At 36.2% G+C, this 27,614-nt stretch overlaps 1 protein-coding gene across 2 annotated transcripts; it reads left to right on the top strand.

The window, feature by feature from the left end:
- Nucleotides 1-21: 21 nt before the first annotated feature.
- PLCZ1 (phospholipase C zeta 1) lies at nt 22-27,583 on the top strand. Of its 2 annotated transcripts, XM_040968317.1 has the most exons (13): nt 22-156; nt 7,131-7,362; nt 11,968-12,169; nt 14,812-14,956; nt 18,556-18,705; nt 20,126-20,215; nt 20,312-20,368; nt 21,540-21,696; nt 22,570-22,686; nt 23,716-23,885; nt 24,392-24,521; nt 26,722-26,871; nt 27,439-27,583. In XM_040968317.1, exons 1-13 carry the CDS (start codon nt 22-24, stop codon nt 27,522-27,524), a joined length of 1,821 nt encoding a protein of 606 aa, XP_040824251.1. In that variant the 3' UTR covers nt 27,525-27,583. The 2 variants fall into 2 exon arrangements, with proteins under 2 accessions (XP_040824251.1, XP_040824259.1); XM_040968325.1 differs by lacking the exons at nt 7,131-7,362; nt 11,968-12,169; nt 14,812-14,956.
- Nucleotides 27,584-27,614: the final 31 nt, after the last annotated feature.

The following is a 27,614-nucleotide window of genomic DNA, read 5'->3' as shown; positions in this document are numbered from 1 at the left end:
GAGAATTTCCTTAACCACTTCATGCTTTCTACATGGTTTTTGTCGAAGATTCAGGATGACTTTAGAGGCGGAAAAATTAACTTAGAAAAAACTCATAAACTGCTTGAAAAATTAGATATCCAATGCAATTATGTTCATGTGAAACACATTTTTCAGGTGAGAATGGTATTATTCTGCTCCCTATCAGTTTAAGTAATATTAGTAGCTATTTAGATGCTTTCTAAAGAAACACATAAAAAAATTAGTCTCTTAAGGATAAAATGAATTATGTTAATGACCCTTTTAAACAAATGAAGAGTACTTAAGTAAAAAGTTTTTGATAAAATTTGAAACAATATCAGACAATTTCACATGGAAAAATTTCCTGGGCACACAGGAATATAATTTATAGAAATACAACATGCAAACATAGGATTGATTTTGTAATTTTTAAAATAATGAAAGTGATAAAATGCTAAACAAATGGGATGCTGGTGTTTACAAAAGGGATGGGACAAGAAACCAAGTTCACAGTTAACAAAGGAAGAGAATAATAAAGACTGGCACAGATATACATGGAATAGGAGAAACTAAAAGAAATCAGTGTAATGAAGAATTGTTCTTTTTTTCTGAAAGATAGCAAAACCCAACACCCCTAAGTGTGTATATATGTGTGTGTATACACGCATATATATACACACACACACACACGTGTGTGTGTGCTTGTGTGTATGTATATATAAAGGAAGACTCAGTTATGATTAGAAATGAAACATGTCCCACAGAGTGGAAATAAAAGATTGTTCCTGTTAGTAATAACTGGAATACCAAGAAGAAAGAACTTTGTACAAGCATGTAACTGCCAAGAGTGAATTAAGAAGATTAGAATACTTGAATATTTCAATAACAAATAAGGAAACTGAATTAGCTGGCAATCCCACAAATAAATGATATTTCCTAATAAAGAAAAGTGCAGGACCAAGTGGCTTCACAGGTGAATTCTACTAAACATTTAATACCATTCCTCCTTAAATATTTTCAAAAAATGGAAGGGAGAACATTTCCAATGTCAGTTTATAAGGCCACTATCATCCAGATACTAAAGTTAAACAAAGACACCACAAGATAACTATAGGCCATATCACTGATAAACACAGATGCAAAATCCATGATAAAATATTAGCAAACTGATTTCAGTTGGTCTTGAAAAAGATAATTTACTATGTGCAAATTGGATCTCTTTCTGTCATGCAAGTTTGCTTAAACATATGGAAGTTAATCATTGTGATTTACTACATCAATATAATGAAAAAATAAAAACCACATAATCATAAGAAATGCAAAAAATGTGGTATATATATGGGTAAATTAACATTTTGGGATTTGATTAGTTTTTATATCCCTATTTATACTCTTGAGGAACAGTGATTTTTCTATTTACCATCTATTGAAGCCTACATTTAGTGAAAGGTTGAGCTTGTGACTACACAGAAAATTCAAAGTATGGCATCGTGAAAATTAGAACAATAGTGGGAGAGGGTAGGGGTGTGCCAGGATGAGGTGGAATGTATCATGTGGTTTAAACTGTGTATGTGAAGTAAACAAGCAAGAGCTCCACACCTCAAATATGGATACAACTTATCTTAGTACAGAAAAGACCATACTTGAGTAGCCCTCAGTTAATATCATGTTGAATGGTAAAAGCCAGAAAGGTTTTCTTCAAAGAATAGGATGAGGCAAGGAAGGCCACCACTACTACTAGCTCTATTCAGCATAGTAGGGGAAATCTGAACCAACTCAATTACTTAAGAAAAAAGAATAAAAGACATGCATAATGAAAATGGTGAAGTAAAAGTTGTTATTGTTTACAGATGACATGATGTTATAGATGGAAAATGCTACGCTAAATAGAGTACCAGAAGCTATTAGGGTTAATATGTTAAGTAAGGTAGCAGAATACAAAAGCAATATAAAAAAGCAGTTGTTTTTGTATAAAGCAGCAATGAACTGTCAAAAAAATCAAGAAAGTAATTTCATTTGTGTTAGTAAAAAAATAAAACACTTAGACATAAAAGTAACCAAGGAAACCCTTGTGGAAAGTCAACCTTAAACAGAAAACTGTAAAACATTGAAGAAGAAAAAAATATATGAGTCACAAATAAGTGGAAAGATAATTCCATTTAATATATCCCTACTTTTCAAGATAATCTACAGATTTAGGATTTACTGCACTCTCCTTCAAAACCTCGATGGCATCTGTTTGTTTCTTTGCTTATTTGTTTATGAGGCAGCAAGAGCAATATATAATGAGTGCTCCCTACTGTCAGTTCATTTCCAAGTGTCCACAGTGTGTGGTGCTTGGCTGGACTGAACCTTGGAGCTGGGAACTCAACATGAATATTTCTACTGGGGTGGTAGGGACCAACCTGCCTGAAATGTCACCAGTGCTTCCCAAGATATGCATTAGCAGGGAACTGGAAGTGGTAGCAGAGCTGGTCATGCCCTTCCACATGGGACATTAGATACCTCAATGATATCTTGACCTCTAGGCCAAATGACTGTCCTCCTCCTCCTCCCACTCGCTGGTGACAGGTGTGTATGTGTGTGTGTGTTTAAAAATAGAAAAAATCTTAAAATTCTCTTGAGCAAAATATTTGGTGCAGGTTTGCCAGAATAACCTTGGAAAAGAACACAGTTGGAGATATCACAATTTATGATTTCAAAATGTGTTTAAAATGTGCAGTAATTAAAGTGGTATGATATGGATATATAAACAGCACAATGGAATGGAACAGAGCCGAGAGATCAGTCTGCTCATGTACAGGCAACTGATCTTTCATAGAGATACCAAGAATATGCAACAGTCAAAGGATAAATGGTGTTAGAAAAACTAGTACCTGGAAGCAAGAGATAAGTAGGACATGTGTCTAACACAACAATCAGCTCAAAATTCATTAAAAGCTTAAATGTTACATGTGAAATTATAAAGTCCTTTGGAGAAAATGCAGGACAGAATTTCTTGACATTGATTTTGGCAATGTTTTCTTTGATTTGACAACAAAAACATAGCAGATGCAAAGGGCATCGATCAGATCCCCCATAAAATGGTTCAAAGGCTCAAAAAAGAGAGCAGATATTTTGCCTCATGGTTAAGATGCCTGTACTTCATACTGGAATGCTTGAGTTTTATGCCCATTTCTGGCTCCTCGTTTTAGTTTCTGGTGATGTAGATTTGGAATGCAGAAGTAGTGGTTGAGATATTACTGTCTTAGCCAACGCACCGAACTGGATTGAGTTTTTGTCTCTTAGCTTTGACACTCTGGTCATTGCAGACATCTGGTGAATGAATCTGTGTGCTGAGCACTCTATCTTTCTGCCTCTCAAAATGAAACAAAACAAACAAAAAAACCCAAAACCATTTCACCAAGAAAGAGGGAGTAATCTGAAAGATTAAGCTGAAGTATAGATCATGCCAAAAATTCTGTTTCAAGAACTAGCAGGAGAGACAACTTGGCTTTCCAAATAAAGAAACACCAAATGTTTCAACTGAGTTTTCTGCCTGGAAGGTGATCAATTTCTTAGATAATCAAGCAAGAATGTGAGACTGGCCAATTAGGATAGTTGGGAACAGAGCCATTCTGATTACACTTTTGTTTTTTGAAAATGGGCATTCAGGTAAAGAAAGTGTTATCTTTAAGAGCCTCTGGGGTTTAACCCTACTTATAAGCCAACACATTAACTTCATGTAGTATCATGAATGGTGGTGGAGGCAGGCTGTGGGTCAGAGAAAAGGCACAGCTTACTACCCACTCAGAAAGATAATTGTGGCCATGGTATTAGCTTTTTTTTTTCTGCTACCATTTCTCCGACCCTAGTTCCCAAAATGTGATAGGAAGAACATTAGAGAACATGGGCAGTGGATTGTCTTACAACAGAGGGACCTCAAACTTAGTGACCTAGATCTTTTATGATGGGCAGTAAAACTGGCTGATCTTCCTTTTAGAGGCTGTTCATGTCATTATTGTAGTGGGCTACAAACATGCCTGTTTTCTCCTATGCTGTCTTTACAAAGGCTGTTTCTGTGCAAACGTCTTTGAAATGCTAACCTTCCAGATAAGCAGTGGGGAAACCCAGAAGAGACCTGTAGAAAATTGTCTACTAACAACCACATCCCAGTAAGAGTCAGCCCCCAAATTGATCAACCACACACAGGAGGTTCAACCAGGAAAGGCTGTATTTCTCAGGAGATTGTATTTCACAGCTTTCCTGTAAATCTGAGTGGTGTACACCTCTGTGAGCCTTCAGTGTTTAATGGATTCATATTGCCTACCACATCTAAGACCCACAGGTCTTAGGAAAGATCTGCAGGAGCAGGATCTCCCTCCCAACGATATCCCCAAAGGGAGACACAGCTATGAGCTTCCTGGTTTGATGAAAATCATGTTCAACACAAAATAGAAGTGGTAATATATTGAAATCTACATCTAATGTAAAATGTAGATTTTAAATTTTTATCAAATTGCTATAGATCTGAGACAGAATAAAATACATGCCATATTTAAAAGTATTTTTTAGATAAGGATATTTCAAAAGTTTCATGGAAAGTGGAATTAAAAACTGTTTATTTTTGTGCAGAAAGTATTTTAAATTTTATGCCTACAAGAGATCTTCAAAGAATGGTAATGGAAAATGGATACTATTAAAATCCATGCCAAAATAAACTTTTAATTCCATTTTCTTGAACATTTTATTGTACCCCAGTAGTATACTCAATCAACAGTAGTAAGTGCACAGAAATGGGCTATTTGATGTTTATATGTTTTATATATAGACAGGCCTGTAGGTCTGTTTGTTAAAAAAAATCTTTTCAAAGTGGTTATGAAAATAATACTGATTTTAAAAATTAGAGGGTCAGAATTTGTTTAGAATATCCAAACACATCATTAAAATTAACATTTATACTTTAGAAACAAAGCTTAGCTTTTTCTATAGGCAAGATTGATGATTATAATATTATATTACCTGGTATCTTAATTCTTGGTCCTCTACTAAATACTTTTTTGCTTTAGGCTAAATTGCTTTATAGGCATCAAAGGTTTGATTTAATAGAATGTTTTGGAATAGTGTATTGGCTGATTGAATGTTTTGGTTAGCTAAAGATTAAGCTTTTTAAGCATTGAACACTTTTTGCTTCAATTCTTACGTTAATCTTTCCAACACTTAGGGAGTGTATCTTTTTCTGGAGTATATAAAATGAGCCATAATGCATCTTACTTTGGTCACAAAAAAATTCCAGTGGTCTAAGTTGAGATTCTTGACTCACATGGATTTGTATAAAGAATATATAACTTGATGATCATGGCTCTATATTCTGAATTACTTTTTATAAAATTAATTATTATTAAGTCTTGACTTGAATGGCAGTTCTCAGTTGTTTAAATTATTTGACTAGAAAGTGTTTATCTTACTATCTTGTAATAATATTTTACTTATAGTGCTTAAAATATTTTATAGAATTATTACATCTCATTTCAACACATGTGGCTAATCTGTTATGCTTTCAGTTGTTTGTTAAAAGTAAAGCAGTATTTCTCTTAATTTTGGAAATTCGTTATTATTGGACATACCTTTAGTCTTCATATTTACCAAGTGATTAGCTGGAGTTATTAAATCTGTAACATTATGTCACAATGTTAAAAAATATAAGTTGTAAAAAGTGGACCGGGTATCTCTGAAGTTGAAGAAGAAAAGTAGAAATTGCTGCTTTGTAAGTAAGTTATAACAAATTACACACATAATTCTAACAGAGAATCTGAGAAGAAACTGTGTAACTTGGGGTTTTATACCAGATGCCGTGGTAGAGCAAGTATTCTTACTTGACCTTAAAATGGGAAGCAGTGGGTGTTCAGTGCATGTCAGGGGGCCTTAGAGCATAAAAAAGTTGTCAGAGATGACTGTTGTAGAGCAGCCATTATTTGGGTGGAGAAATATTACGTATTTTCCGATGAATACTTTGGCAGCATTAAGATTGGATTTGACATTAGACATAGGTAGCATCCTCTATGTCCAGTATGATGTTCAGTCTGTGCCAAGTCCCCCACCCTTTGGAGTATGAGATCAAGAGTTTCCCTCGACTGTCTAGAAATGCTGTCAGCTTTTCACTTGAGTGCACTGTCCTTTAACACATGCTGCCTGTCTGGAGGCTGATTGGAATGTAATGAGGAAGTTAAGCTGTTAAGAAAAAAAAATGGCGTTTTTCATATTAAGCTTCCTTCTAAGTTGAACTTCCATTGCTCAGTATGCGATATACTCCTAGAATACTGCTATTGTATTTGTTCTAACTCCCTCTGCCCATGTATTAATAAACTTTCTTCATTGTGAGTCTGGAATTTTAAGGTGCTGACTTCCTGCAACTTTTCCTTTCATAATGTCAGTGCCATTTATTCCGCATTGTTGGTTCACCATCTCTTACTTGAATTGCGTATTTTCTGCCCCATCATCCGCAATTTCTCCTATCTTCTAGCTTGTGATGTACTAGACATGCTAACGTGTTTTGGAGGGAGTTAGTCTGGTTCTTTTAGACCCTCAAACTAGTTCTACTACTTTTAATAAATTGAACTCAATCTACCTCCTTGTCTTTTTAGAATCTCACTTGCTTGTCCCTGCCTCAAATCCCACAGTGGTTAACTTTACTTATTCACGGTGATGGAAATGCCACTGCTTCTGCAGATGGGTAGCAGGCTTGAAGGTGTCTGATTGACTTCCAGCAGTGATGGCATACACTGCATAAGGTCCTAGAAATGCACACACCCTGTTATGGATTTTAGAAGGGGGCAATGTAGAGTGGAGTACAAAAATGGGACATGATAGACACCCTGGGGTTCCCATCTTCAATCCCACTTTCTTTAGCCACTGTGGCCACTGATTTTGCAGAGTGATAATACACTAACTTTTATCCAATGTTGACATCACTCTATGAAGTCATGTATTTTTTGTTCTGTAATAAGAATTTAATGTTTTGTCATCTGTCAAGTATAAATTGCCATCTCTATATAAACATATACATATGCACATTGCATGAATATTCTAACATTTGTTTTCTGTATTTTTATGCTCGCTCTTTGAGCTCACCAGTCATTTTTTTTTAGTAGGATAATGACAGACTGAAGCAAGGAAGGATCACCATAGAAGAATTTAGAGCAATTTATCGGACTATTGCGCACAGAGAAGAAATTCTTGAGATTTTCAATACATATTCTGAAAACCGAAAGATTCTCTTTGAAAATAATCTGGTTCAGTTTCTGGTACAAGAACAATATGTCTTTGATATGAGTAAATCTATTGCCTATGAGATCATTGAAAAATATGAGCCCATTGAAGAAGGTATGTTTGTCTTTCAACTTTTTAAAATCAGGATATTTACCTGTAAAATAGTTTATGAATTATGATTTGCAAAATCAGATGTTTGAGTGAATCAACTTTGTTCTGAAAAAGTACAAAGTATGGATACTTTATTATTTTATAGGCTCTCTGTAACTCTTTAGCCAGCAGCTGTATGACCAAAGCAGTCTTTCCGGTTAGGTGATTCAGGGCTTCCGCACAGGTCAGTTTCGCAGAGATGAGTTTAGGTGTGAAGGTAAGATAAAGAATGTAGTGCATCCTGCTAGAAGAAAGTGCTTTGGTCTCATTAAAAATAATCTTCCGTATTTTATGTTAAATTATTAAAAACATATGAAAATTGATGAAATGAAAACAAACCTAAAAGGAAAATATTACAAAAGCTATTTTTTTTCTGGTTAAAATATAGCATTTTATAAATATTAAAAGGATTTTTGATTTTTCTGTATTTGTTAACACCTAGTCATTTGGTTTAAATGGAATGACAGTTTAGGATAACGATTTTTTTCCACCAAATTTGTAATCTTTGATTCATTTTTCAATAGGTGAAGCAATTTAAATTTTCTCATCTAATGTTCACTTTAAGATAAATCAGAAAAGCACATACATATTGCACAAAACACCTGGTTAACGCACAATATCCAGCCTCTGACAAGTTAACTGGCTGTAGCTCAAACTATGCCAGCTATGGAAATACACGCTCTGCCCTTGGAGTAAGTTTGGGCTACCAGTGTTCAATATAATATTATGGATTCTAGCAGAACCAAACATTCTTTCACCAACTTACACATTAACAGTCTTTTGAAATCCTTATTTTCCCTTTTTTACTATCCATTTTTAATTTATATAAATGGCTAGATTTACTATTTTTCACATACTCAATTAGAGACCCAGAGGAGCTTCCATTCCCCCCTCCTTCCTGCTCATACTCCTCTCTTGTTATTCTCCTCTGCACGTTATTACAGTGGCATACTCATTCATGTTACTGCTACACTTTAGCTTTATGACACATAGCTGCATCATGACGTAGCAAGTGGAGGAAAAGAAAGAAAATGAACAGCATAATGTAAAAGTCTAATGCAAATGAAAGTGGAAATCCTATTGTTATTCAGGAGTGATGACACTGTATACGGTATGGTAATCTCACATATAGGGGTTATGTGTTTTATATTCTTGTCTTGTGTATTAGATGCTGTAGATCAGAGAGAATATGGTATTTGTGGCAAAAAAAAAAAAAAATTCAACCAAAGTGGTAGTGGATTGTAGGTGACCCGGGAAATCTTAGTCAGGCTGGGTGTCTATCAGAATTCTCCCTAAGTGTGTGATATAAAGCTGAGGCGTAAACAGCAAAACTGTAGAAACATCTGCGGTCCAGGGAAGAGAAGCATTTGGGCTAGAATTGGAGAATATATATTTAAAAAATAAATAAATATAGAAAAAAAGAACTTAGAGGATGAGTGGGAGAAGAATTTACAGGAGCACAGAGACATCAAATCATACAGTTTTTTTCCCTTTTAAGTCCCCCCCCCTTCCTGTGTTTAAGTTATTTGAAAGATGGAGTGAGTGAGTGAGAGAGAGAGACTGAGAAAGACAGAGAGTGAGATCTTGGTTTACTTCCCAAATGGCCACAACAGCCAGGTGGGGCAGACCAAAGCCAGGAGCCATGAGTGGTGGTGTCCAAGGATTTGGGCTGTGTTCTGCTGCTTTCCTGGTGCATTTGCAGGTGTAGCCAGGGTTTAAACCAGTGCCCATATGAGCTACCAGCTTTGCAGGCAGTGGTCCAACCCCTCAAAGCCACAAGGCTAGCTCCTCACGTAAGATCTTGTAGGTCATAGCTAAGACTTTGGATTCGTGACTTATTACCAGGCAAGGATGCTGGGAGGTTTCAAGGGTTGCAATTTTATGACTCAGTGCAATGCTAGTTAAAAGTTTGCACTCAGCACCATTAAACTTTTCCAAGTTTAAAGCAGGATAAAGAGCTTACACCAGAATGTAAAGCAAGCATGTTACTAACTAAACACATTTGACAAATTCAGCATTATTTTCTCGAAGGAATAGTAAATTGACATATGAGTTGGCTCAAGCTCTCTATGTAATTTTTGACTAGAAGTCACATATTTATAGATGATCACTTTCAGAGGCACTGATACAGTGAATATTACACTGGTGCTGTGTTTGGCGCTGTGAGCTTCAGGTGTTAAATTGAAAGGTTCAAAGGGATATTGAGTTATGGCAGGGGCATCTGGAAATTGTGATTGCATTTTAGTTCAATGAAACACTATTGATCATTTCATCGTTTGAGCCTTCACCTGTCTCAGATACTCTCACATGCGGGCTCTTCAAAAAGTTATGGAAAGCACACACAGTGAAAAACTATGTGTTGATTTCAGAATTGTTTTTGTGCTTAAAGTTATCTTTTAATTCTGATTTTCTACAAACTTTCTAGCATGCTCTCATACACAGACAAGATTACACAATTAGTTTACATGAGTATTGATCAATCTGGAGTCTTACTGAGGCCAATTTGAATCATGTTCTTACAGTCTCCAATGCTTCCTCGTTCTTCTGTCTTAACCCACACTGGTATGTGATATATGCAAAGTGAGATTAAAAAAAATCCATGAAATTAATCTCTACCTTGCTCTGGTGGTATTAAGGACACAAAATGGGTTGAATTTATATTCTGTTGTGACAAGTGTTTCTGTAATGATTAACAGTTCAAAAGAGCTGTACAAACTCAGGATTGCTAACTGCACAGGGGGACATGAATAAACTAATATAAATGATCATTTTTAGTACACGATACATTAATTCATGCTTTTATATCGTATGCTTTTATAACATAAAACTGACGTGGCTTTGGAATAGGTGTTTTACATGCCTATACAATTATATGTATTTCCTTCTAGCTCTTGTTTTCTAAACAAGATCAATTTTATAATGTCTTAGACATTTGCTTACGTCACTATATACTTTTATGGCGCGTTATTTTTGATGGTTGCTTAGATTTATATAATATTCATGTAATTTATTTCACACTCACATATTTTCCTTCTATAAGAAATGCTAGTACAAAAATTTTTATCCTTCCATGTTTGAGTTTCTACTTCTCTAACGCAAATCCCTGAAAAATAATTATTATTTAAAAAATTTTTATTTCTCATGATAGTTACATAGTTGATTAGGGTAAAAAGGATAAAGGGTGAAATGGATGAAGTCATTATTTCCAAATTTGCTGCTTCTTCTTGTTTCTGGGGACTGGGGAGAGAAAAAAGGGAAAGCTGCACCCACGTTCCCAAATATTCCAGGACCCAAGGATGGAGAACTTCACTCGATATCCACCCAGGGTCATGGTGTGTGCATGTTCTGAGGGTTCTGCCCAAGTGGTTTGGATAGTTCTGAAATGCTGTCATTTTCATGCTGATCCAAGGATTATGTAGCCCTCTCAATGTCCATTGGCTGACACAGTCAACCTCATGTCTTCATTAATCCGGGTTTTTGCTATTATCATTTGGCTGGGGTGCTTGTCCAATTTGCTCTCTTTTCTTTCTTCTGCTATGGTGCCAAATGGGCTGCCATATTCTCCATGTGCATCAGGGTCTGTGTGCATTGCTCCATCGTTTTCGCTGAGGAGGGCATGTTCTTGCAGACAAGTTCAAGGGGATCAAAGTGTAGTCTAAACTGATTGTTCACGTTGTGCTTTCTGTCTGAACCAAAACAAACTCTCAGCTATAGCAATAGCAATAGCAGCTAACAATGATAGAGCTAATAAGATGGTATATGTAAGTATACAAGGGTAGGTTGTCTGTTTACCCTATTACCCACATAGGGAGGCATTAGCAAACATGTTCAAAGTCATATACAAAGTAAATGTATGTAAACCCATATTGTCTGGTTCCAGAGATGATGTTCTGCTTAAATGTTTAATTTTGCTATATATATGCACATACATTCATAATTGATTTACTAAAGATGGTCATATGAAAATGACCCAGTAATTAAATGTAGAGGCATGCACCTGAGAGAAATAGGTACATAGCCAAAACACAGCTACTGGTTGTACATAGCAGGATTATGTGTAATAGCCCCACACAGGAAACCACTTAAATGTTCATGAAGAATAAAAGGAGTTGATAAATATTATATACTCACACAGTGAAAAGCCATATAGCAAATGAATTATGCAAATGAACTATGTTTAACTACATGCAAATATAAGAATACATTTTAGAAATGAATTATGTATAAGTACATGCAAATATAAGAATACATTTTAGAAAATAAAATTGAGCGAAAGAAAGAAGAACAGAAACATATGCCAAGAACCCATTCTTAAGAAGAATAAAACTCAGAGAAAGCCTGTTTTAAAGCTAGATCAGTGGATATAGTTGAGTGAGAGAAATAACCAGAAGGGTATTAGAGTGATGTGATTTGGCATGGATTACTCTAATCTAGATGTGTAAGTTGCAGAAGTTCATTGTTTTATGGTAGATACAATTGCATATATTCTTAAAACATTGAAAAAACAGCAATAGTTAAATAATGCATGTTGGCTTCTTATTTATTTATTTATTTATTTATTTTTTACAGTTAAACAAGTACACCAGATGTCATTTGAAGGTTTTACAAGATACATGGGTTCTTCTGATTGTCTACTATTTAAGCCAGAGTGTAGAAAAGTTTATCAAGATATGACTCAACCATTAAGTGATTATTTTATTTCAACTTCACATAATACATATTTGGTATCTGACCAACTAGTGGGACCAAGTGACCTTTGGGGATATGTAAGGTATTTATATTTCTTTTAATGTTTTCTATAAAAATTGTATTTACCTGAAATGTGTATGACAGAGAGGGAGAGAGAAAGATTTTTCATCTGGGGGCTGACCCCTCATTTGCCTGTAATAGTTAGGAATGGGCAGACTGAATTCAGGAGTGAGGAACTCCAACTGGACCTCTGTCCTGGGTGACCAGTACTTGGGCTGTCATCTGCTGCCGCTCAGGGTGCATGTTGGCAATGATCTGAATCAGAAAAACAGCACCTAGGGCTCATTGTGAGGTACGCCTGCAAGGGAGGCATCCTGAATAATAGCCCCACAGTGCCTGCTCCTGTTTTGATTTTAAAATCTAATATATACATATAATATGTGTGTATATTACTATATACTTATATGTATACCGTACATTATATACATATATAGTAGTATACACATCTATGATTATATAATATATATTACACATGTATTATTTGTATATCATATGACATATATATATATAAAGGTTTCTTTATTTGTGTTGGAATGGCAGATTTACAGAGAGAAGGAGAGACAGAGAAAGATCTTCCAACTCTTGGTTCACTCCCCAAATGACACAATGATCAGGGCTAAGCTGATCTGAAGCCAAGAGCCAGGGGGGTCCCAAGGCTTTGGGCCATTCTTTGTCGCTTTCCCAGGCCATAAGCAGGAAGCTGGATGGGAAGTAGAACACCCAGGACATGGACTGGCACCCATATGAGATGCTGGCGCTTGCAGGTGGAGGATTAGCCAATTGAGCCACCGTGCTGTCCCCTAAATCTACTGTTTTTATAATGCCTGGAGACTCCCAAGAGCGTCAGAGGCAAAGAACAGAGTAAAGGCTATGCGTGTAACCCAAACTCACAGGGGATAGAAATGATTAGTATATGTCTTACAGATCTAATCTTTTTGCATGGAATTGCAATGTAATTTGTCTGTATTGGTGTCTTATATGTTTCCTCTGATCTTGTCTCCTAACCTCTTTTCAATGGTAATGGCCCTTCTAAAGTTTCCTGAATAATTTGGATATTTATAGGAAAAATATGGCTTTTCCTACCACAATGCAGCTAACAAGAACATGCTAATTTTATCAAATGTGATTGAAATAAATTTCAAGACTTCATAAAGTAATGCCAAAGGAAAGAGAATATATAAATACAGAAAAGAGTGTAACTGGGCATCCACAATGATGATTTTTATAGATTTGCCTGTAAAAATTTACATACATGAAGCATAATGCATACTGCATCACCATTTTTTAAGTTTTATTTATTTATTTTGATATTAGCAACAGAGGTAGAGAGAGGAATGTTCCATCCATTGGTTCACTCATTAGATAACCACTTTGGCCAGGACCAAGCTGAAGCCAGCAGCCAGGAGTTTCATGCAGATGTCCCGTGTGGGTGATAGGGACCCAAACACTTGAGCTCTCTTCCACTGTTTTTCTCAGGACATTGACTGGGAACTGAATCAGAAGCGGAGCAGCTGGGACTCAAACTATGTATGCCCTTAGAGGAATCAGTCACAAAATCTTTAATATAAATCAATAAATTTTAGTGATGCATGGGCAAAAAGCGACCTGTTTTCAGGATAGCATGTAATGATCTGTCCAAGGTTGGCTAGGAAGATTTTGAGACACGTCCATTTGTACATTCATTGTTATAAAGTCAGTGAAAGGTCTTCACGCAATCAGAGCCAGTCAACACAGTGTCGGTCAAAGCATGTGTGTTGATAAAACATCTTTTCTCTGCTTCCCTGCAGTAAAAACCCTGAGAATTCATTTAAACCCAGTAGTACATACAACTGATTTATGACCCTTTATGTCTAGGTCAAGAAACTGAGATTTACTTGATAGGTGAAAAATCAAATCTGGTTTTAGATATTAGCAGAAGGTGAAATCCTATTTTCTTCACTTCTGATGAAGTTGTAAACTTGGTGTGTTATGTGGCAGTCAGTTCACACTTTTTCCTGTGATATGCTGACTCAGACAGACATAGATCAGCAGGTGTCCAAGGTTTTATTCTCTTAAATTTTAATTTTCTTCAAGTCTTACTTAGAGTTGAATTGGTGATGGCCACGTATAAAATGGCTCTCGAAGCCAGGAGGCCTTCTATCTTCCACTAGATTTTTGCAACATTTTCCCTAGGGAACAAGTGTTACCAAGACTTTCTTTCTCTTTTATCCAATCCCATCTTGCATCATGTTCCATTCCCCAAAACTTGATATAACCAAATGAAAACATTCTATGATTCTGAGAATGGCAGTCAACATCATCTCATTGATACCACTTTTGACAGTGGAGGCCAGCGTAAACAAAATTGTTTGGACCAGAAAGGCAGTTTTGACAGCTACAGTTGTACAGGAAAGCATTTCTTTTTTTTAATATTGTAAAGCAACTTTTGAATGGACAACAATGAAAGCCAAATATTTGACCTTGAAAAAACAGACACTGTGCAGTATTATACAAGTAGTCTGTTATGCTCTTTGAATGTCTTAAGTTTTTAAGAGACACAAAATTATCCTATCAGGGTTTGATGTAGTTATTGGAAAATCATAGTGTCTTTAAAATATTTTTCCAACATGCTGTGTGTTTTTTCATAGTTCAGGAATGATACTGTCTTTTGGTAAATTTTGCCAGTGCCCTTGTAAAAGGATGCCGCTGTCTGGAAATTGACTGCTGGGACGGATCGCAAGATGAGCCTGTCGTGTACCACGGTTATACACTCACCAGCAAGCTGCTTTTTAAAACTGTTATCCAGTCAATACAGAAATATGCATTTGTGGTATGTGTATGTCTTAGTTATAGTTGCTTCAAAATCCTGTAATATTTGGACTGTTCTTAGTTCAGTAATATTTCATGCCTAGGTTATGTTCCAGTGGTAGAAATGAAAATCCATGTAGTATTAATTGAAAGGCAGATTTCTTAGGAGTGAGTATCAGTAAGACATATGTGGGTTCATGGAACTTTTTGTCTAATTATGCACATATACATATGTGCATTTGCATGAATATTACAGTGCAAAACGTATTTCATCCTACGGATTATGGCCAAAAGCTATTTGAGAATCAGTAATCTAATAATGGTAAGTATTTATTTATTTTTTTAACGAATAGCTAACTCTTTTAATATCTGTTAATGACAATTTTCATTATCTTTGGATGTCATTTGTAGAGAATAATCAGGAGTTAGATTTTTAAATAATTTATTACAGTTACTGATTCAAATATCTATTTGTTGCTAGAACTAAGTTCAGCTTACTCATTCTGGTCTATTAATTGGGTATATTTTTGTTTAAGGAGTTTGGGATAAGTATAGAGGCCATTTGCAGTGTAGCTATTTATGTACTTTTAGACAATTTGAATTATGTTCATAAACTTAACTGGAAAAGTATTCAAAGATTCATGGAAAATCCACATCACTTTAGATTCCGTTTTGTCACTAGTATTTTGAAGTTCCCTGATACATTTGATTTCCATCTTAAGTAATTAGACTGTGGTACACTCATAGTATAATTGCAAGTGATTTAATTAAAACTTGCTAAGAACTTAAACAGTTTGTATATACTAAACCTCATTTAAACAAAATTAAAGTTCTTACAATTGTGTCAACACATTGTAAAGACAGAAAACTTCAAGATGCAGTGAACAATATGAGGACTTTTGGCAATAAAATTGTTTATATGAAGGGCTTCCAAAATTTATTGAAATGTATTATAAAAATGCTATACATGAACTTAAAATGTTTTTCACAAAAAATATTTTAAAAAAAGATTTAGTTATTCGAAAGGCAGATTGGCAGAGGGAAAGAGATCTTCCATCCGCTGGTTCACTCACCAAATGACCACAACAGCCACTGGCTGTTCAGAGGCTGGAACCAAGAGATTCTTCTGGATCTCTGACGTGGGTACCAGGGAACGAACACTTGAATCGTGCTCTGCTGCTTTCCCAGGCACATTGGTAGGGAGTTGGATCAAAAATGGAATAGCCAAGATTTGGGCCAGTACCTATATGAGTAGTTGAACTTGCTATGTGACAAAGCCCTCCACTGCACCAAAACAAAAACCAAAGCAAACCCCCAAAACATCCCAAACCAAAAACCTTTGAATTCCACTTCCCATGAAAGTACCCTTTTTGAAGTACCTTTTTTTGATAGGACTTATGATTAATTGAATTTTGACTGGTCTTGCCAGGAAAGCATTAAATGATAGATGTCATTTTGCTTCATTGTAAGGCTTCTTTGCCATCTGCATGTGTATCCCACAACTTTATATTGCATATATTTAAAATATGCAATGAAATTTATTTGAAAAAATGAGCAAGAGGTAAGAATAAAAATAGGCTTTCAGTAAGAGACTTCTGAATTGAACAAGACAATTCAGTTTTGCAGCAGAGATACGACTGAAGCTTTGACTTCCTGAAGGCATAATTAATTTGGAAAATGAGAGGAAAGGAAATTAGATAGATTTGATAGGGACGAGCATTTGATGTGTGGCTCATTCACTGCATGGGCTACCTGCATCCCACATCAGAATGTCGCCACATTCTGGCTCCTCTGTTGGAGTCTAGCTTATTGCTGATGTACACCGAGAAGGCAGCTGCAATGGTTCAAGGTCTTGAGTCTGGTCGCCCATATGGACGCAGATGGAGCTCCGTTTTTCCAGCTTCTGCCTATCCCACACTGAGCTGATGTAGCTATTTGGAAAATGATTTCTCTCCAATCTCTCTCTCTCTGCCTTTCCAGTACGAGGAAAATGAGTAAAAGGTGAAGTGAAAATATGTTGATAACTATTAGGAAAGAAACTTGTGTCTACCTAATAGTGCATGTAACTTACTGGAAACAAATAGATAAGATACCAATATTATAAGTGGATCATTTTGCCAAATCTTCCCACTAATCTGACTCTTCAGTGAGCCTTAAAACAGCCTGTGGTCAGAAAGTAGACTGCAAAAATTTTTGGATTTATCAGGAGCAAATGCCTCAACATCTACTTTGGATCTGATCAAGGAGGACAATGATAAAAAATGAACTTTGCTGTGAAGGGGAATTGGGACTTTACAGAGTCTGCATTATGGTATCGCATGGCGGAGTCTCAAAATCACCTGTTTTAGGAAAAGCTTTCCACTGTTTAGGCTAGAGCGAATCAGTGTAGTTGAGGACATTGCAATGAGTTAAATAAGGGCCCATCAAAAATATTAAATCCTTATCCCTGGAAAGTGCCTGTGTTGCTGTGTGTGTGTGAGTCTCAGCAGAAGAAAAGTTAGGGTCCTGTCTGTGAGCAAGGAGATTGATTTGTATCATTAAGGTATACTCCAGATGCCATGATGGGTGCATCCTTGTAAGGAGGAGGGAGAGCGATTTGACACATCAGGGAAAGAGACACAAGGTTGTAGGGACCCATGGGAATCACCAACTACTGCCAGAGGCAGGGAGCAGATTTCCCCGCCCCAGGCTCCCTAGAGGAGATGTGGTCTTGCTGACCTCTTGATGAACTACTAGAGAACACATTTCTGTTGTTTGGCATTACTGCAGGAGTGGCGATTTGTTATAGAAACCATAGTAAACATGTTCACATACATTAGAATGTCATAACTCTTGCTCTGAGCATGGTGACGCTTCGGTTATTGCATTGTGTAGTGAGTCCCTGGGCTCACTCACAAGGCGGCAAATGTGTGCCTAATGATGACAGTTGGAAGCAAAACAGAAACACAGTTGTTGGGTGAGTTCCAACAGGAAGTTTTGTTCTCAGCGATCACAAGGGACAGACAGTGCCTTTGTAGAGCTGCTGCTGTTACTTAAGGGTTCTTCTTGATTTTTAAAAGCTGGAAATATTTTTGTCTTTTTCCTTCATTCTAAAAAAGTTGTTTTCATTGTAGAACTTAAAACTGAAATAGCAGGAAGTTAACGTTTCTCCCAAACAGTGTTAGTAAGGGTTTTCTTTCGCATTTTAAAATATGTAAATATTTATACCTATTGATCTATCCATTCACATATTCACTAAAAATGGAGACTGTTATTTTTTGGCTACTTGCTTTTCCTTATAAGACTGTCTACAGCAGAATACAGGTGTATAGTTCTATTTCCTCATAATGAGTCCATATCCTCCATTTGTAGGGATATGCCGTAATTTATTTTAGCAAATAGCCACTGACAGGTGCCTCAGTCTTCCATACTTTTGTGCAAATATTAATAATTACACTGAGATTTATTGGTACTTATTTCATCAAAACACAAATATTTTTATTTTAAGGCACGCTTAGTTATTTTGCCAAAGTACTGAATATTAGAAGCAAAATGTAAAAGACACTGAGTGTTAAGAGGAACTGCTTTATGAGTATTTAAAATTTCTTGTGAATGACCAGAGGAATGGTTGATTTGTTTTAGACATCCGAATACCCAGTGGTGCTCTCCTTAGAGAATCACTGCTCCCCTCACCAGCAAGAAGTGATGGCAGACATCCTGCAGAACACTCTGGGAGACTCCCTGCTGTCTGATATACTGGATGATTTTCCAGATAGACTGCCTTCTCCAGAGGTAATCATTTAAGTTCATGATAAGGGAAAAACAGAAAACAAAAATATTGCTATCCCATTGACCCACGAAACTGGGTTCATATCCAGTGGAAGTGTTTGGTTGCAACTAATTCTAGAGACCTCAGACTTGTGCTGTCTAAGGAATGTTTCCAGGAGTGTTGAGGTGACTGTATTTTGATAAGCATCATGCACAGTGATTTCTTGGAAAGCCACATTTGATTGTATGTCTTATCTCACAGCTGCAGTTTAAGGCAGTATACAGCTGTAGGACTTGGGTATGCTTTGCAGAGCAAAGGCTGAGAAGGGGGCAGAAGTCTGGATCCCACTATGCGAACTTTTTTTCAGCATTTCCATCCATAGTTCTCATTGATGTTTTAGCCTCCATGCTAAGAGATGCTTTGCAGTGAATACTTGACAACCTGAGTCAGTTCCTTTCTTCTAACAGATTCAGTCTTCAGTATGAGAAACAACAGCCTACAGATTGCTAAAGCAGCCTACCTGGGACTTACTATGTCAAGATTCTGATTTGCTAGTTTTGAAGCAGGTCCTAAGAATTTGTGTTTTCAGCCAGACACTCTGATCACACATTGGGTGCATATAGCTATCGAGTGTACTTGGATCAGCTTCCCCCTTAGAGAATAATTTAAGGGTTATAGTAAAAGACCCAAGGTGATAGAGATATGCAAGTTAGTCTCTGAGGACAATGAAAGGGGGAACCAGTCAAAACTTCTTTAAGAAAAGAACTTCATGCTATGTATTTCAGGATGGTTTTTGTATACATCAAAGCTGGCACATGGTTTTGTGAAATATATGAAGTATTGAAAATGGCAGAGATAGCTGAAGTGAAATGGTGGAGCTGGGGGGCCTTGGGTTTAGAACAAATGTCACAGATAGTGCCATGCTTCTAGGTTTGATAGGAAGTATCTAGAAAATAATGATCTGTGGGATCCGGTTGAACTTTGAAGCGTCTTTACAGATCTTTAATTTATAGGGAATGCTAGGCATTACGATAGATGTTGTTACTTCTGATCTTATGTAACACTTTTTGAAGGTGAATAGAGGTGAGTGATAACTTCCAGAATTTGTAACAGTGCAACTTCAATAACAAGGCTTGTATTTTAACACACACACGAGTAATTTTTCGTATGTTTAAGATTGGTGGAACAAAACTAACTGTGGAATATAAGAGAGATTACAGATAGCTAGTCCAGTCATGCCAGGCTTACTATTTTTTGCTAAATTGCAATCAGTGCCACCATATTCTTCATGTTTTATTAAGATGTGTGTAAGGATATGGAGAGAATAATCTTTCTTCTATGGATAGCTCACTGCAAAACTAATAAAAGACTGTTCAATGGCTTTGATAGTGTAAACTTACTGTAAATTAGTAATTATAATTTTCTCTTAAATTGTTTCTTTAGGCACTGAAATTCAAAATATTAGTGAAAAACAAGAAAATAGGAACGTTACAGGAAACCCGTGAAAGGAAAGGTACTGACAAACGTGGTAAGGTTGAAGAGTGGGAAGAAGAGGAGCTGGATCAAGAAGAGGAGGAGGAGTCCAAGGACTCGGAGACACAGTACGTGACAGTGTCAAAATACACCCAGGAAAAGGACTCAGAGGGGAAAGTGTTACTTGGAGTAACTCTTTTCAAGAAAAGAAAGGTGAGATCATAGTCTGAAAATCTTCGAGGTGACTGAAAAGTTTTCTACTCTTTTTGTTAGTGGAAAATGATAAAGAAAATGTAGACACAACATTTCATTTCTTTTGTAAAAAATGCTAGCCTATCATTTAAAAATTAATTTTGACATAATTGACAGTGGAAAAGGCAATTTGAAGGTTGTCCCTTTTCCCATGGTAGCTGTTTGCGCTGTAGTTGACACATTCTCTGTTCTCCACTGGAACATTATGTAAGCACAAAAGATAAAGGACATAATTTTTTTTTTGTCCTCAACTAGAGGCAGAAACAAGAAAATCAATGTTGATTGAAGCATACACATCAGCATGAAGAAAGAAGATGTATTAGGTTGTGTGTGTGACACAAACCAATGAAGCTGTCTTAAAAAATGAGAATTAATAAATGGGTCTACATAGACAAAGTTCAGGGAAAGGGAATTTAAATTTAGGCATGAATTGGGTTTAGTGTCTTAAATGGTCAGTGGAACTTCTTTATACACCGTTTGCCCCATGCTCTTTGTGTTGGAGCAGTATTGTTATGAAGACCCAGTTGAGTGTCCTTCCAGGTTCAAATCCAGTGGAATGTGTTTTCAGCAGAACAAGCAGAATTGTTGAATAGATTAATTATGATATTCTTGTGTATATGTCCCTGAACCAATTTATTGATGCAAATCGTTGATTAGCTAGGCTCAGTCTTCATGATCCTTATGTTGGCAACATATGGGTTGATCCTGCAAATGTGATAGCTTCCAAAAGCAAAACTTGGGAAATATCTAATCAAGTGTATTGAAAACATGCTGGGTTATGAAAGCAAATGGCTGCTATATTTTAAAAGTTATTTGTTAGCTCAGCTCTAACTGAAATATACCTACTCAGACTAAAATTTCTAGATTTACAAAGTTCATAAGAATCAATTTCAATGTTTGGGATAAAAGGAAGCGGTCATCATTGCCGTCCTCCATATTTACTATATTAATTGGGATTTTTTAAATTGAGGCTAGATTATATTAAATATTACAGTCATAAAACAATCACGTTATCTTAAATCCAAAAAGTTTAGAGGAGGTAGTACTATTCAAAGAGTAAAATTGTCCATTTGAAAATGTGTTTTGGAAAAAAAACTGTGTGAAATGTGAAATTACTCCATTTTATTTTTAGACCAGGAAGATAAAAATAGCTCTGGCCTTATCTGATCTTGTCATTTATACTAAGTCTGAGAAGTTCAGAAACTTTCAACATTCAAAGCTGTATCAACAGTTTAATGAAAACAATTCTATTGGGGAGACTCGTGCTCGAAAACTCTCTAAATTGAAAGGTAAGTACTTGTGATTCAGAGAAAGTGTTTAAGTTACAATCCCTGAAAGATGTTAAGATCAGTAAATAATAGTTGTATGAGCACAGTCTGTCTAGTGAAAGAAAGAGTCTAAGAGACGGATGAATCTTACACAAAACTCAATATGTGTCAAGTTGTAATGAGTGTCTGTTTTGAATTTCAAGCTATTTATATGGCATATAAAGAAGACTCAAGTGGACTATGTGTGTACACATACATGGATGTGTCTGTATGTGCGTATGACAAGTGTATCATTGTTACCTCAGGAAAAAAGGCATTTGAAGTAATTTATAGTATTGGAAAGTAATGAGTTTTTCAATGGCAGAACATAAACAGAACGAATTAATTTCTGAGGAAGGTGCTGGGGTGGAATTATCAGGAGATGAAGTGGATAAATTGAGGCACTTTTTCCCTTAAACGGTCAACCTAATTAATTTAGCCTAACATAGCTTTACATAACTGACTTGTGATTATGTATTAAGATGAACATCAAAGCAAAAATAGGCACATATTCCATTTGTATTGGAAATGAATTTGGGCTTTTAAAAATATGTATTGTTATGTCAAAATACAATTAGTTTTGATGGGAAAAATATAAATTATCCTGTCAATTAATACATTTTTTTTCTCAACTGAATGATCAATGTGCTTAAATTCTGTAATTAAATTAGTATTAGTTAGCAGTACGTTATTGCTAACTAACTTCCTTGATTTTCATAAATTACAAATATCTATGTCAGATTGATAAATGTGAACATTATGGAAACCATTATAGAATTATGTAATATTTATAGTAGATTATCTACGTTATTTGATATCTTTTACAATGTGTTTCATTTTTTTTTTAAATTTTAGTCAGTGAGTTTATTTATCATACCAGGAAGTTCATTACCAGAATATATCCCAAAGCAATGAGAGCGGACTCTTCTAATTTTAATCCTCAAGAATTTTGGAATGTAGGTTGTCAAATGGGTATGTTATATAGGAGATTGTGTGATTTGCAAAAGTAAGATGAAATAAATATATTTTATACATTGATGATATTAGTGAAAAGACATTCCTAGACCTTAAGGTGAGGCATTAAAGGCACAAAATTGGCTTGAAGCTGGGTTATTCCTACATGGGTTGGAGAGGATGCATTCAGCTGAGGTTGGGGGCATGGACGTTAATTCATGAGGAGTTAGTGTGGGCACATGTGGTGGAGGGAAAGAAGGCAGCCCAAATGGGTGTCAGGGAACATTAAAGATCAAGCCGCATGCTTTGAAAGTTGTGCTTAAGACATCTTCAGATCAAATAACTTTTATCACTTATATGTCACATGGACGTCTGTATTCATAGCCTTGGAAAGTGAATGGCAGTGATAGCTCTATGATTGAGTCTCACCAGGATGCTATTCCAAATGGAACAGCTTGCGGAGCACTGGAAGTAGCCAGTCAGAACATTCCAGGTGTTAACTCTGCTTTCTCTGAGTTGGGGAAGGCCTATTGGCTTAAGGGGCCAAGTGGGAGGTGGCAGGTGTTTGGGGTAGAGAGTGAAGGTGGTTTTGTGCACGGCTACTGTTTAATAGCCTGTATTCAGTTACTTAACAATGATTTGTCTGTGTATTCCTCATGTCTTTCCAAAGGGGTGACTACACCTCTTGGTGATTAGAATATGATTGATAGCTTTATGCCCTCAATCTGAATTAGTTGTTTTCTCTATTCTTACATTTCTTGAATGGCAACTAACATAGACATTGTCTATCCTGTAATTAATACTGTGTGCTATCTTGCTTTCTCTACTGAAACTTTGTAATTTAGCTTATAGATTAAACATGGCAACTCACCAGTATACATGAACTCAAGTGTGTCAGGAGGAAGATGTATAAAATTCAACAACTATTAAGCTAATGATATTTTTGTAAGAGAACATTTAATTATTCCATGAGTAGATTTCAGTCAATTGTTCAGCTGTTTCTTAAACTATCTTCCGATTTTATGATAATGCCATTTTTTCTTCCAGTGGCCTTGAATTTTCAGACTCCTGGTTTACCTATGGACCTGCAAAATGGGAGGTTTTCGGATAATGGTTGTTCTGGATATGTTCTGAAACCCCAGTTCCTGAGAGATATTAACTCACAGTTTAACCCCCATAAAATAAGTGAATCTGCTCCAATTACTCTTACAATAAGGGTAAGATAAGTAACTTACTTTACCTTCTTTCATTGTTATATAAACTTGATAATATACGTTAATATTATGAATATCAACAATTTACTTTTATATAGTGATGTTTTATTATATTTGAGTAGTGTTCATGTTTGGATTTTTTGCTGTATATAATATGAATTTAAAAATAGTAGATGTTATCAAAATAACAGCATATATGATAGCAAGAAGTGATCGTCACAGTGTCTTTAAAATAGAAATATTTGTTAATGAATCACAAACATGGGGCACTGTAGATTCTAGTGTAATCACATTTCTGCCAAATGGGATGGTTTTAGATGTTTTGACACTTACCTACTGAGACTTAAAGACGAAAGACTTAAACTTTACAACTTTCATTGTTTTTCAACTTCAGTTGTGTAAGAACTAACAAGAGTCTATTGTTGCTTTTGAAATTCATTTGGTGTATTTGTAAATTCAGTGGTGATGCTGTTTAATCCTCTGCTGCGTTCTCGTACTTGTGTGTACAGATCATCAGTGGGATCCAGTTGCCTCTGAGCAGCTCCTCCACTAACAAGGCTGATGCCCTGGTGATTCTAGAAGTGTTTGGTGTTCCAAACGATCAGGTGAAACAGCAGACTCGTGTCATTAAAAAAAATGGTGAGCTCCCAGTAAATAGCATAGCGCTTGCATTAAGACTTACTGTTGGAAAACTTACAAGCCGCATTATAGAATCTTCATTGTGCTCAAGAGGACTGAAATGTTTTATGCTTTAAAAGCAATTTGATACTGGTAAGGTTGTTAGGTGGGTTTTCAGATTATACACACAAAAATTAATATGACCTGCAAAATTTTGGTTTTTCTCTTTTGCTCCTTTTCCTGGTATCCACCCCTCTCCATGTTACTGAATTAAGAGTGACATTTTGACAGCTGCAAATATACTTGGTTTCTAACCTCCGTATTCAGTGTGACACAGCATATGACAAATTTCTACCTCCTTGAATTATTTTAGATCAAAGGTTTATGGCTTCTGTCTCAGGTTAAGGATATAATAAAATTCAGTGAAGCCATAGTTAGATTCATAACTCACTCCATTTTTCCAGAGGGAAAATGTGGGATTGGAGAGAAACGACTTTGGAAAGGTTCTCTTTCAGTAATGCAGGCTGGAGTTGTCATTACTTCTGTGGTTGACAATTCTAAGGAAGTTAGAAAATGATGGGATCCTGCATTGACTTCTGCTCAGGATCATCTGGGGATGACCCTTGGAACTGATTCTTGATTCTGGAATCTTGTTTGAATGGATGGTAGACTTAATTTCAGAGTCTGGAAATACACTGCAGATTAAATGGCACTAGCGGAGGAGCCAGTGGTTTTATTAGTATTTTCCTCTGGCGTAATCATTCTTAGTAAGATGTCTGTCTGTTTTCCTTGTATTCCCCTGAATATGGCCTCTAGTAGAGATGGCCTGGAAAAAACGATGTGGGAGGTTTTGCTGATTTATTCCATGTTGTCAGTGGGACACTCATTTGTGATGGCTTATTGCCTTAGCTGGTAGCTCTTAGAGTTGAAAGCACATTTTTAATGGCCATGTCAGGAAACAGTAATTGCAATATAAGGAAACTTTTAGTAACTTCTTTATTTTTTTCCTCCATCCTTGATTCAAATCCTCACAGCTCCAAACATAATGAATACATGATTCTCTGTGTGCAGATGTGTGTGCAAAAATGAGTGGGTGAATGGTAGTCGGATGCCTACAGAAGAGAGGCAGAAATTGTTTATGAAATGCAATAGGTTGGAGGAAGAATAAATCCATATAAGAATTTCCTGTGGATGTTTGCACTGTCCACAGATAAATGGCAGGGTCTGAATCCACCTCTGTACCCTATGTCTTCATTCTTCCTTTTAGGTCAAAGTTATACACTCATTATTTCCAGTATAAGCCAATTAGTTTAATATTTCCATGGACATAGCATGTGGTGGGATTACTGTGTGGTATATGTATGCTTGTGTCTACTGGTGCACCACAGAGAATACAGAGTGTGATTAGTCATAAATTCATCAATGCTCCTGAAATATTATTGACATAGCTAGTGAAATATTGTCTTAGCACATGAAAAGCAATACGTTTTACTTCTCTCTCTCAGAGCATATTATTGGATATGGATTTTTCATTTGCATTATCTGATGCTCTAGTTTTGATAATCTGGGTCCTGTTGTGACATGATTTAGATTTGTTGATTTGAAAAGGATTAGTTTTATGGCACAATATGTGTTTTTAGGAGACAGTAAGTATGCAGCAACTTAGGTCTTTGAAGTGAGCACTTAGTGTAAAGCAGATCAGTTTCTCAGTATGGAGGACTTCCTATGAGATGACCTAGTAGGGAAAAATGATATTACTTGTTTGGGTGTCAGTTTCTTGGTTCAGGGAATGTCAGGACACATTGGTCATTTAGCATAATGATTCAGCATTTGTCCACTGAACTCAGACTCCTGGGTTTTGAGTTCCTGCTGTGTCCCTTAATGCCTTGGCTTAAGTGTGTGACACTATAAGGAAGCTGTATGACATATGTGACTCAGTTTTCTCTTCAGTATCCAGTGGTAAATGGGATAGAAATAGCTCTGAGGGGCATTGTGTGTATTCAATAAAATGATACGGAGAAAATTTTAAGAACTTGGCCTGCCTAGCAATGTGAACACCTCAGATTGTTACCGTTGTTTCTTTGGTTGGGTATATTAAAAAATTTAAGTGTGCTAAAACACAAGCTGCTATTACATTGCAAAGAAAATTTTGGAGAACAGCTGCTGTCTGTTTTTCTAAAAATTGTTTATGATTCTTTGTATCTGTTCCTTTGCCTTTCAGCTTTCAGTCCAAGATGGAATGAAACATTCACATTCATTATCCAAGTGCCAGAACTGGCCATGGTACGTTTTGTTGTTGAAAGTCAAGGTTTAATATCAGCAAATGAATTTCTCGGGCAGTATACCATACCAGTGCATTGCATGAACAAAGGTATGTTCCTGAAAGTGAGATGATTGTATCAGCATTTAAATCCAAGTTGTCTTTATCACAGACAGACTTTGAGAAGTAAAAGAGGTTTAGCCATACAAGTAGAATGTGAAGGAATTTTTACCTGTGGGCACGTTGTCTGGCCATGAATTTATGTCAACATATTTTCATGAGAAAAGTGGGGAAAAAGCGAGGATTGACAGGGAGACTAATGGCACTGACCTAATGCACATACACATTTCTTCACATGGATCGTGATTCTATCCAGCGATGAATAGCCATGCACACCAGAAGGGCAGATCACCGACATGGTCTTCTTGCTTGAAAAGAGGGTGGTAGGCTGAAACTTATTTCCTGACTCTTTTGGCAATTGCCATAATGTGGCGTAGTTACCTCTTTTGGCTAGTTCATTCAAGTAGTGCTGCCAACGACATACTTCAAGTGATTAACTTTATTTATTTTTCCAAGGGGCATAGAGACAGAGACTGAGAGCTCCCTCTCAGTAGCACTCTTGGGTTCATCATTGGTCGATTTGTTTTTCTTGTTCTAATTATAGAATTGCCTTTACAGGTTACCGTCGGGTTCCTTTGTTTTCCAAGATGGGTGAGAGTCTTGAGCCTGCTTCACTGTTTGTGTATGTTTGGTATGTCAGATAGCAAGTGACAATATCTGGTACATTGTCGGTGATGCATCACAATAAAACAGTGACAATGAATGTCTATCTTTTTGTCTTTTTTTTAAACACT

Source organism: Ochotona curzoniae, unplaced genomic scaffold (genome assembly GCF_017591425.1).
Source record: "Ochotona curzoniae isolate NIBS_2020 unplaced genomic scaffold, NIBS_Ocur_1.0 contig_1482, whole genome shotgun sequence".
Classification (NCBI taxonomy): domain Eukaryota; kingdom Metazoa; phylum Chordata; class Mammalia; order Lagomorpha; family Ochotonidae; genus Ochotona; species Ochotona curzoniae.
The sequence above is the reverse complement of the archived record's forward strand: the minus strand, read 5'-3'. Positions and strand labels throughout refer to the sequence as shown.